This window comes from Orussus abietinus, unplaced genomic scaffold (assembly GCF_000612105.2).
Source record: "Orussus abietinus isolate OABI.00-Male unplaced genomic scaffold, Oabi_2.0 scaffold122, whole genome shotgun sequence".
Taxonomy (NCBI): Eukaryota; Metazoa; Arthropoda; class Insecta; order Hymenoptera; family Orussidae; genus Orussus; species Orussus abietinus.
The window spans coordinates 44,289-56,472 of record NW_019394329.1 but is presented as its reverse complement, the minus strand read 5'-3'; the positions used below and the strand labels follow the sequence as shown (position 1 = coordinate 56,472).

Genomic DNA, 12,184 nt, shown 5'->3' with positions numbered 1-12,184 from the left:
GGTGTCCCAGGGGTGGGGGCGAAGTGGCTCCGTTTTCGTCACTTCCGTCCGTGAATGGGGTAGCGACTCGGCTCGGCTCGCTGCGTGCCTCGCGCGTCCATCCCCTCGGCCCGAGGGGTGGCCACGCTTCCGAAGGCGCCGCCCTCCGAGGGGTAGGGAAGCTTTCGGCCAATCCCGGCCCGAGTCGTCCTCGAAACGGCACCCGACGAACCATCAAAAAGTCTCGACTACGATGACTGTCAGTCACAATTCATTCAAGAGTTAGCTCCGGGAGCAGTAGGAAGCGCTTCTTCGGCTTCCTCGAGGCGTCGGCTACCCTTAGACGAGACCTCGACGGACCTCGGTTGACAGTCCTTCTCGGCGCGTTGACACCTTGCGACCGTGGCATATACGTATAGTGCTGTGCAGAGGTACTCGGTGCCGAAGATCATGCAAAGCCAGGAGACCCAGCTGACTCACATCTCCGGGTCGCAGCCCAAGATGCAGACCTCGTCGAGTAAGTTTTTCCAAACATTTTTTTATTTTTATAAAAATTCTCCATGTTTTCAACCCCTCAGTCGCTTGAAAAGAGTCGTTGGGTATTTGCGCGAGGTGAAAATAGAAATCAGTCAATTTGATAAAAGGGGTCGTGAAGTTCGCGGACGAAATTTTGCAATTCGAAGGAATTTAAATCGAGCCCTTTCCCGATTTAAGGTGCGATGAAAATTCTATGTATCAAAATGTAAAAATATTTATACTACTTTCCTCCAGACTGAGTGCACCGAATCATTTGAAACTTCAGCACGTGGTTTTGGAGGCCCTAAGAAAGAACGCGATGCTCGTGAAATATTAAAAAAAAAAGTGTCCTTGGTTCCAGTCTGGAATAAAAAACCATTTTCGTTTTTTGGAAAAATGAAATTCATGAGCATCGCGTTCTTTCTTAGGACCTCCGCAATCACCTGTTAAAGTTTCGAATTATTCGGTGCACCCAGTTTGGAGAAAAGTTTTTATATTTTTACGTTTTATATGTATAGAATGACGCTTTCATATCACCTTAATAAACAGAAATGGCCACTTTTACCGAACCAACGTGACGTCTCCTGACGACCCGTCGCACGTGGGATTTAAGGTGATGTGAAAGTGGCGTGAAAGAGTTCTCGTTCGTGAAACTTTTTTCCAAACTGGGTGTACCGAATCCATTCAAACTCGACAGTATAAATATAGAGGGTATAAGGAAGGTCCTGAAACTCATGAAATTTCAATCCTTTTTAAATTTGTTTATAGATATTTTCAAAATTTTTCATGCAAAATGAAATTTCCCGAGTTTCGGAACCTACCTTAGGATCTCCTTATTCATGTGGTAATATTTGAAACTATTCGGCACACTCAGTTCGGAAAAAAGTTTCATGAACGATTGATTCTGCAGATGCCACTTTTATATTCCTTTAATCGCGATGTTTTGGCAGCAGCTCCCACGAGTCCAGTCTGTCGCCGACATTAAATTTCTGTAACAATGTTTCGGCAATTTCTAACGATTTCCAGTGATTTCTAACATTCCGCTTAAGATTTCCTCTCTACCAGATGATCCCCAGATGATTCCTCCCGCCCAAATGACTAATATTGATAATGTTTGTGCCCTGCATTAAAAAACTGACGTTACCATCCTTAAATCGAAACGGATCAAAATAATTCATGAACATTAACGAAAAACCACCTAATTAACGTTGGCCATTAGGCGATGTAGGCAAGAAAAAATACCGGTCGGATGTGTTAACGAGTTTTATCGTTGCCATGAGTTTAAAAAAAAAAATTAAGTTACATATTATAATAACGCTCCTAATAATTTCCAGTTGTTTTTTAAGCGTAAGCTATCGCTATTGTGTGTATAGGATTTTTTTTAAGGATAGATAGTTTCCGTCGTAACTGGGAAAATTATGAAGTTAAGTCTTGTCCCTCAGACATCCAAACAAAGAGAATTTCGTTCATTTTACAAATTGGTTTGATTGATTGTATTTGATTAATTTTAGAAAAGGTTTTCATTGAGTAAACCGAATTTTAGTTCACGTGACTTAAGTAGTTTGTATTCTAAAATATTTCGGTTAAATCGTTTTGTTAATTGTAGCAAATACTTAGGTAAATAAACCGTACATTTTACCGTATTTGTTAAATATACCAAATTACTTTAATATTTGGGGTGATATACCACAATATTTTATGTGATCGACCAAAAATTATTAACCGAAGAATTTAGTCATGTCAACCAAATATATGATTGTCTATATAATAACTAAATTTCTCGGTTGAATACAAAAAATTTACTGATTCAATCTAAGATTTTTCTCCGTGGAAATTAAAATACCGCGGTGCCAGGGTTACACTTTTTTACGTATTAGGTTATTTTATAAACTTTGTTTGCAGCGCATTTTTGTTTAAGATGATTGTACGTTTAAATAAAACCACCAAGAGTATCACAAGACGCGATGAATGGTATCGAAGAATACTTTACTAACTGACGTGTCGTTCGTATCGTTGCAAAAAATAAATTGTTGAACTTTGATAAATTTCCGCAAATTTGTGAAACAATCCAATACATTCGTTCAATCGTTTACGATAATGGTTAGAAATGATTTAAAACAAGATTTGACGAGAGATACTTAAAGATTATAGGACATTTCGGAATAAACTCAAAATACCCTTCGAAACACATTTTATGTGAATAGGAAACTACCTACCTCTGGCTGGAAAGCACGTAGCTTACGTCAACCCTTAAACCCGCCTTAAGGACAGGAACGCAATACAAGAAAAACTAGCTTTGCACCCTGAAACTCAGTAATTCTCGGTCCTTTAGTTTCCCGTAACAAGAGATAAAAAAAAGTCGCCCAGCTGTCCCGAAACATGCATTAGGAAATCCCGAAGCCTCGGTACGCCGTAAGCGGCATAAATTGTTAGCAAACGAGGAGCAAATAGCGCCTAAACAAATAGCCCGGGCGCGTAAAAACTTCGCTTCCTGCGATCGGCTATCGCCACCCCCCGTGGCGTTGCGCCGGTCCCCGAAGAACGAAAACTCCATTATTTGCTGGACAGATTAAAAGCGCACTAAAGTGCCCTTCCTGCTTCTGGCTGCGTCTTGGGCTCGGAGAGAAGGAAAAAATTGTCCGAAACTCTCGCCTAGCGGTAGCAGGATTATCGCGCGGGTCGCCAATAAAGCGGACCCGCCTTTATGGCACTCGTTAGCTCCAAAACCACAGCCATAAAAACCCTTTCTGGCAAATCCATTCCTTGCTGGAATATCGAGGCGGAAAGCGGGAAATGGCCCGAAGACAATTTAACCTTAGACGAAGCTCGCCGATTTAGCGCTTCGATTTTGGAGCCAAGTGCTTCTACAGGTGACAGTACTTGCACCCTCCTAAGCCCTCTAATCAACGGCATTGTCTTCGACGTTCACTTTCTAGTTTCGAGTGCCTTTGACGATTCTTGTCCTCTTGCCGCAACAGGGGAAAGGTAGAAGATGAGGATTCGAATATTTCTGCAATTACCTTTAATCACCTGGTGACGGTACCGTCACATCGTGGAGGAAACGATCGTAACAAGGGATGACCCAGGGCATAGTTTTCTGTACAAGATCTGCGTAGAAGATTGATCAACTGATTTAGAGTTCGATTTTTAAGTGACACTATTTGCCACTTATATATTCCCTCTCAGTAGTACTTTAAATAGTAAAAATTCAATTATTTCAGTTTTAATTTCAATTTCCACAATAAAATGTTGGATCCATACAAGAAATTCACAAATGGGCTTGGAGTTTGATTAGTAAGCGTCATTATTTGTTACTTACGCGTATAGCTTTAGTACAATTTCAGGAAGTAATAGTTCTACTCGTTACTTTGCGTTTTATTTTTCATATTTGTTGTCAAAATTTCGGGCGTCCATCTTTCTCGTCCATCGCTTGTTTCTCCGTTTCGGTAGAATGGAGATGGTAATAAGCATAGTCGTTAACAGGGGTATACGCATTTCTCATGTAAAAGGATTCCCACAATTGTTCGCAGTACATTTATGAACTCGCGGCATCTCGTGTGAAACCGAGAGCATGTGGCATTTAAACGAAATGACCGTCGCTGTGCATTTAAACGATCCACCCTCAATAACGCATTGGCCCATGAGAAAGTAGGACCATATGGTTGCAGAGAACCGCAATATGGCGGGAATCGCCGTGGTTGATCTGCAGGTTGTAGAAATTTCATTATCAGGCATCATTTGGTCAGAAATCAGTTTCGGACCGAAGTTTATTTTCTTCCCGATAAATTTCCCTGGAAAATAATTATTTCTATCGCTCGGAATGATTAGCTTCAAAATTGTATAAACGTACTTAACATTTTTGTAGCGCGTCACTTGCGATCCTTCTCTCTCTTTTCCTTAGCAAAAAAACAATCGGAGCCAATTGTGTATGTAGGCACCATCGAAAGCTAAAACATATGTGCCGCGGACTTGACTGCCCGGGGATATTTTTCATTAATATTTCAACGTTCCCCGTGCATAATGAGCCTATCAGTTGAAATAATAAAACAGGGGTACCTACCCGAGACGAGACGAGGAAGCAAGGGAGGGTTTCGGCCATGTTGAAAAGCCGTTCATTGCGCGAGGCTAGTACGACTGCACTTTACCTTTTTGTAGAAACAAGACAGGAGGATGGAATAAATTGTGGCGGTCATAGCATACGTATATCAGAAGTTCTTGCTTCTACCTGGGTCTTCGATAGCCCTGTGGTTACGCTCACCGCTCGTATCGCGTAGTCTCTCGGATTCGAATCCTGCTCAGGAGAAATTTTTCGGTGCCTAAGGGCAGGGTCTGCCTAACAGCCTTACTTGACAGTCCGCAGGCAAACCCGGGACGAAACGCAACAACAATGGGTATACATCGACATGACTCATAAAATAATTACAGTCGCCAATTGTAAATGATTTCATAAAAATGAAAAATATTACGTTAATATGGATATATAAATTCCAATTTAAGTTTAATTTGTAAAACAAATCCGTGATATTCGAGTAGTCGGGCTGCCTTTGCTTTTTATGTGCGAACCAAGTGCGGGAAAATCGAAACAATTCTGGTAAAATGAAACCTGCTTCGGGGTTAATTGCGTATAGCAGGACGAGCTCTGGCGAACCTCTGTTTAAGGGATGATTCGTGGGTTGCTTCCCGCAGGCGGGTACGACCCCCCGCGACGAACAGATGACAACGATAACCCCTGAACATCACGAAAACGTTGAACGAATCGCGGGGGTGGATCCGCTTTCCAGCATATGTCACTAAATTCCCATGCTCCACTAACGATGCATCTCCTATCGCCACCTGATAGTCAATTAGCCATGCCCTCCACAACCTGCTGCACGTAATTTCTATATTAATTTCAACTCGAGGATCTTTATGAATTTACCTTCCCTTTCATTGTTTTATTAACAATTGTTGTCAACACTACCTGCTGCACATCGATTGCGTAACTGTTTCAATTCAAGAATCTTTCCAATTGAATTTTTTCTTTATTTTTCGGACAAATTTTTACGAGGAGCATATGCTCGATTGAAATTGCCAAGTGTCGTTAATTATTGTCACTCGAAGCCGCCTTTTCCGGGGGTGAGTGGAGGAGCGAGGATGCGGGACCATCGAAGGGTTGGTGGGCTCTGAAACGAAGTTTGCGGAACACCCGCGTGAATCACGTCCGGTGAAGACCACCCCGCGATCGCCTAAAGAAAAGGAAAAAAGAGAAGCCACTTATTATACATAACGCCGTTTGCAAGAACGTAACCTGCCCCCTACAGTCAGGGATAATGTCAGTATTTTTCGCCCGGCCAGAGAGTCCTTACCTTACGGTTTTAACGCACCCCCGTGCGCAAAGAATAATCGCCGGGAACGAGGGGCAAACTGTAAAAATCGCATGAATGTTTAAGGAACCGCAGGTCGCTTGCAAAAGCACGGACTTTATCTCCGGCGAGGGATGAAAAATTGAAGACCGCCAAGTTAGGCGCGCGCCCCGGTGCACTCGGTGAAATTTTTATGTCTCGCACGGTCGACCGCAAAACGCATTGCGTGATTCCGATGACGGCCAATGGGCGCGACTTTCCCGTTCAAGTTTCCCTTCTGGGGAAAAAAAAGTAGCTCCTCGAATGCGAAGGGTGGACGCGCACCCTGTCATTCGCGTACGCACCCCTCGGCAGCGCCGACTGCCTCCGCGTGCGCTTTATTGCCTCGAGTGCTTCTGCCGGCCCGGAAATTTAATTAAACCCAACAATTTTTCACCTGATAGGAACTTATCCCCACGACTAACCGGAATACCTAAAAACCCCCAGAGCAGTATTTCGAAATAATAGGTAAATAACGTTTCTTCTTGAGGATGCTTCTTGAAACGATAAATGCAGGAAAATCTTTTTTTAAAAAATGGTAGGGCCCCAAGCTTTCACCAGTGCCGCAAATTTCATGTAAAAACGTCTTTCGACTCTGGATATGGACGGTTTCTCGTCGAACTCTACGCACTGTTTTTTCTGGACAATGGTATTATTTATTGCTCTCTGCATTTTTTCGATACTCTTGGGCCTCTTAGAATCCTCCTCCTGTTTACGTTTTCGACGATTTCTTTGTCTTTCTACAACAGTTAATTTAGGCATTTTGAAAAATGGTGGGTGCTACTCCAAATCTTCTAATATAGAAGAAGGCTTTAAAATAGGTTTAAATTTTATTTTCTCACGTGATCTACCAAGAGATTTTCCAACGATTAGTCTTTTTTGATCACGCGACACCAATTATTTACAATGAATGAACAATACATATCAAGCTAAGGTTTCAGATTGCACCGTTTTGTAAATTTGGCAAGTTTTTACCAATTTTCCCTTCTTTTGCGTATTTAGACACTCTTTATCGTTCGAATGTCATATATTTCATATTTGCGGTGCAATTCGGTGAGCGATAATTAGCGAGGCCGTGTATGACAGATTTTCGGCACGCCCCTCGGCTGTGCGAGCCCCCCCTTCATATGTACTTTCGCGAAATACGTAGTTTACGTCAAAAGTTGAAAATCCGACCTGCACGGCGTAAATTAAAGTATATTCGTTTTGGCATCTGAATTGAGTTTCGCGTCAGGTATATTTTTCGTTTCCGGAGTGGGCATCCCTTTATAAACGTGCAAGATTTATAATTAAAATGATTAGATATTCTTAATTATTTTAATTTTTCAATGAAATACCCTTAACGCCTTTGGCACTAATCGTTTTGGACATAAAAATAATGATAATAAGCCGCGATTGTATTTCAACTTCGCCAAGCCGGAAGCTGAGGATTGTCTCGTTAAATAACGATTCGAATTGAAAAAACACTAATAAAAACGTTAACGAACATTTTGTTAATACAAAAATACAAAGATGAATGTAAACGGTAATTTACTTTAAAAAAAAAAGCATTTCATTTTTCGAAACGGATTTCTTTCGTAACATGCGAACTTACGCTTGCCACCGTCTTTAAAGAAATTTCGTTTAAAAAAATGGGGCAAATAGTTTCAATCTTGGATTTTAAGTTCAGATCACGGAAGAGGCACGAAGATGAGGCCTCCCTGAAGAGATCTCCGAAGACTCCAGGGTAATCTCCCAGAGAATGGGGTATTTTGGCGGGGAACCCGTTTACGAGGGAAAACACGGATCCTTGAATGGCCCGGCGGTGGAATGGATCGATTTGTCGCCAAGTTCCCTACCTGTCCCCGATGGTGGCACGTTGGTACACAGCAAGGGGGAGACTCGTCGCGTTATAATGGGGTTCCAACTCCTTGGTCCTCCCGTCATCGTGGGCTCCGCCCACGCCCCATTCATCTCGCCCAGTGGACGAAGTCCTGTGAATGGCCTTCAATGGGAACCGGATGTGGCTGCCGCATTCACCGGACTAACTGAGCAACCAGAAATACGACACTTCATCTCGTATCGCGATCTACCAATCAATTCGCGGTTCTTTATGGCGACGAAGGGCCCGTTTAAGCGAAGGTTAAATGCTTTCGAAGTACCTTTTGACGGCCTCGCGAGGGCATCGCGGAAACGTCCTATGGGCTCTGACTCTTTCAAAGGGGATTGGTCGAGGTGAGGAACGCGGAGAAATCGGAAGCAAAAAGGATTTCACGTGCTCCCGGTTTTGATCCCGAAGGTCCTTCTCGATAAGCGTTGACGAGAAGATTGGGATTTTTGGAATACCACGATATGGAGGGGCTACCGAGGTAAAGAGTCATGATTCCGGAAGGTGTAATCCTGACGAAGAAAGGGGAGGAATAGGGAAAACGAAATCCAGGCTCTCTTTGACACGTCCGCTCGAGTTTTGTTCCATTTGTGGGACGGGAATCCTTTGGGCACTGTCGGGTACCCCGAGGACGAGGACGATGAGATTTAACGGTGGTCGCTTTTTTTCTGATTCCAGGTCGAATCTTGTACGATATTCCGTGCAAAGTCTGTCGGGACCATTCTTCGGGCAAGCATTACGGGATCTTTGCTTGCGACGGATGCGCCGGCTTCTTCAAGAGATCCATCCGCAGGAACAGACAGTACGTGTGCAAAGCGAAATCGGAGGGTGGATGCATGGTTGACAAAACGCACCGGAATCAATGCCGGGCCTGCCGTCTTGCAAAATGCATACAGGCCGGAATGAACAAGGATGGTGAGGATCCTTTCTTGACCTAAACGTCTTAAATGAAAGAGATGATGTATCATTTGCAATACGAGAAAATCGCATGTTTTGATGCTCGAAATGATATACATCCAATTGAATTAAATATTTCTTTTTGAGACTTCTATCACCTTTTCTGGTAGATACCGCGAGAACCCAATTGATCGATAATGGCAATTCTGCGCTGTGCTAAACGTCCCTCGCCCCCTTTTACGGGCATCTTTTTATTTAAATGTTATGCAAACATTGAAACGGTTAACACCAATTACATCTTTGTATTGAGTTTCTATTTATAATTGCATCTTACTTGATATTAAAACTGCGCGTTCTTTTTGTCTTTAAGAGGATATGAAAGAGGCAGCTTATATATATCTGATTGTAAGAAGTCAAATCGTTGGGGAAAGTATTTTCCGAATTCGGTGTACCGATTTGTTTCAAATTCTACCACGTGGATATGGAGGCCCTAAAGTAGGTCCTGAAACTCGTGAAATTTCATTTTTCATCAAAAATTTATTTACTCATCATGGACTAGAACCAACATGGCGTGATCCGGGCACGTTTTCGATGTTTTACGCTTCTTTGAGGCTTAGAATTGAAAATGAAGTTTCAGGACCTAGCTCGAATAATTTGGAGTACCGTAGAAATGGAATATTAGAGAATCACGTGGAAAAATGTGGTAAATACTTTCACCAATGATTACAAAAGAATGCTGTCTTATCCCGCGGCTAACGCGTATTTATAGAGCACAAAATTAGTTGCATCTAAACGTCGCAAATGGCGACGACGGTTCGTCAAAATATAAACGGTCACGAATTCATGGGATTTCAACAGTTGTATATCGATCTTTTTATCATTTCTTTACCGAAATGACACATGGAACCCTTCGGTTCATATAATTCTCAACGTAGACCGTAACAGACTTCAACATAAATATAAATGTCGGTAATGGAACCCAGCTTATGTTCCCACTTGAGCATTCAAAACGGCATTCTCTTCAAAAAGGGTATAGATGAATTTTATTTTATTGACGTCAATTAAATTTCTTAGCATCTTTCATATCCTCTTAAAGTAAGGAAACCGATTCAAGGTTCAACACGGAATAGGCGTTACGCATGAAGTTAACGTCAAAGCATGCCATTTTTGCGAAGGTTTTTTCTAACGATTAAATTAGGAATAATTGAACGATCATTTTGTGTAATATCTGAATTTTTATTTTACGCGTTTGTTCCATTTGCCCACAGCCGTGCAGCACGAACGAGGGCCTCGAAACTCGACCCTGCGACGACAAATGGCCCTTTATTTCAAGGAGCCCGAAATGATGGCCTCCATGGTACAGGCACCGGCAGGAGCTCTGGATCTCGCATTGCCGAAATCACCAACCGAGCCCCGGGTGTCCGTCGCCGCCCCGGCACCTCATCACCCACTTTCGCACCCCATCTACTGCAACAGCATGGCCATCCCAAAGGTTGATAGCTATTGAAAAGAATATTGTAATTGCGCGTCTATATGCATTTGGCGCGAAGCTCTACCGAGTTTCTTAATCCTCCAACGGTTCGTTTAATGTTTCATTCAAACATGGTATCATCGATTTAGTTTGCACGAGTATTAATTTCAGTTTCACAAAATTATAACGCGATTTTATAAAGTCATAAATTTATTTGAAAATTTATAGTACACGTATCGCAATTGACTTCTAAGACGTCAAATGAGTAATTTGACTGTAACCTCGTGTACTCGGAGGGTGTAAATTTGATGAACGTATCGTTCTCCAACACAATAAGAAGAGATGATTAGAAGTCAAAATTACATCCGAAGTAGAGAAACCGCAAATGGAGATCCTATATCGACGTCTGAATTTATTTTCCAGATTCCGGTCAGCGTAGCGGGTTTGCCGACAGTCTCTATGTTGCCGGCGATTACCGCGGAGTCGGTGTGCGAGCAAGCAGCCAGGTTGCTGTTCCTAAACGTCCGTTGGGCGCGGGATTTGGCCACCGGGACCGGCCTAGGAATGGACGATCAACTGACCCTGTTGGAGGCCTCCTGGAGAGAGCTCTTCCTTCTGGCAGCGGCTCAGATGTTGCCGACTCTGGATCCGACCCCCCTCTTGCCGCCAGGACCCCAAGGCCTGGGGTTGGCGGTGGAGGTGAATCGGTTTCGCGACACCCTGGCAGGTTTCCACGCCATGAACCTCGATCCACACGAGTTTGCCTGCATCCGGGCGATAGTCCTCTTCAAGGCGGGTCTGGACTGCGAGCCTCCAGCTCCCAGCAGCAGAAGCAGCAACGGCTCGGCTTCTCCGAATGCTGGAAGTCGTCTTCGGGATCCAGCTGCGGTGGCAAGGTTAAGAGACGGGGCCCAGCTGGCTCTTGGTCAGAGATTGAGTGGGGCATCTTTTGGTGCACTCAGATTTGGGAAACTGCTGCTTCTTCTGCCGAGCCTTCGCTCGGTTTCCACGCACGCCATCGAGGACCTGTTCTTCCGGAGGACCATTGGAGTGATTCCGATCGAAAGGATCATCTGCGACATGTACAAATCAACCTGAGCATGGAGACAGGGTATGTCGGCAACGAGGAAATTAATGTCGATATCATGAGCCAAGAGGGTGCATCGAGAGCAACGGGAAGTCGTCTACGAGATCTCTGGATGTTCTTCTTCGATGGATTTATAAGAACTGTGTTGTGATCGGGATTGAAAGGATCACGTTGACACGTGCAAATTAATTCGAACGAAGATATTATCAGTTCGTTTCGTGAATGACGATGAAGGGGAATTCTTTGTCCACTCGAAATTGCAATTTTCGTCATTTGGGAACGGGGAAGTTGAACGGTTTAACGTTAATCGAATGTTATTAGCCCAGAGTGTTCATCGGGAGAGGCTGGAAGTCGTCTTCGGGATCTCTGGGTGCTCTACGTCGACGGATTTATACAAACTAATTGTGATCTAGATTGAGAGAGTCATGTTGACACGTGCAAATCATTCCGAGCGAGGAAATTATCAATCCAATTTATAGATGACGTCGATGACGAATTCTTTGTCTTCGACCCTGTAATTCGGAACTATCGGTGCGCCCTACATTGCTCATTTTTCCCAGGAAGATGTTCCTGCTGGAGCTAACCTGTTATCTGCGCAATTTTTCAACTTCGCCCGATTAGAGATGTGCAAAAAGTCGGTTCTTAAAACATCGATTCTGCGCTGGGAAAATTATCTCGCGTTCGCGAGCGTCACGAAATCCAGTGAAGCCTTCCTGTCTCGTGACTTGTTATTAATTATATTACTCACGGGTATATCGTCCCTTCCGGGATTGATATCTCGACGAAATGAAAGCTCGACTGTTACGAGCGATCTCACTTTGAAAGCCTGTACAACAAAGTATACCGTATAGAAAGGCCATAATAATAAAAGAAAGAAACTGTGATATACATATATCACGGCAGATGTATCGCGCTCCTAAGAGCTCCGTATATATATAGTACCGGGACGAGAAAATAAAGGGTCGATATTTTTGTATTAATATATT

At 43.3% G+C, this 12,184-nt stretch overlaps 1 protein-coding gene across 1 annotated transcript; it reads left to right on the top strand.

Moving 5' to 3' along the window:
* The first annotated feature begins 429 nt into the window (after positions 1-429).
* LOC105700173 (nuclear receptor subfamily 2 group E member 1) lies at positions 430-11,209 on the top strand. The gene is made up of 4 exons (XM_012425815.1): positions 430-496; positions 8,422-8,658; positions 9,909-10,132; positions 10,535-11,209. Exons 1-4 carry the CDS (start codon positions 430-432, stop codon positions 11,207-11,209), a joined length of 1,203 nt encoding a protein of 400 aa, XP_012281238.1.
* Positions 11,210-12,184: the final 975 nt, after the last annotated feature.

Bases quoted from the DNA above. Each gene is read 5' to 3' on its own strand.
- LOC105700173 (XM_012425815.1), top strand. From the start codon at position 430: ATGCAAAGCCAGGAGACCCAGCTGACTCACATCTCCGGGTCGCAGCCC. The intron at 8,659-9,908 runs GTGAGGATCCTT...ATTTGCCCACAG, and splicing joins GGCCGGAATGAACAAGGATG to CCGTGCAGCACGAACGAGGG. The intron at 10,133-10,534 runs GTTGATAGCTAT...TTTATTTTCCAG, and splicing joins ACAGCATGGCCATCCCAAAG to ATTCCGGTCAGCGTAGCGGG.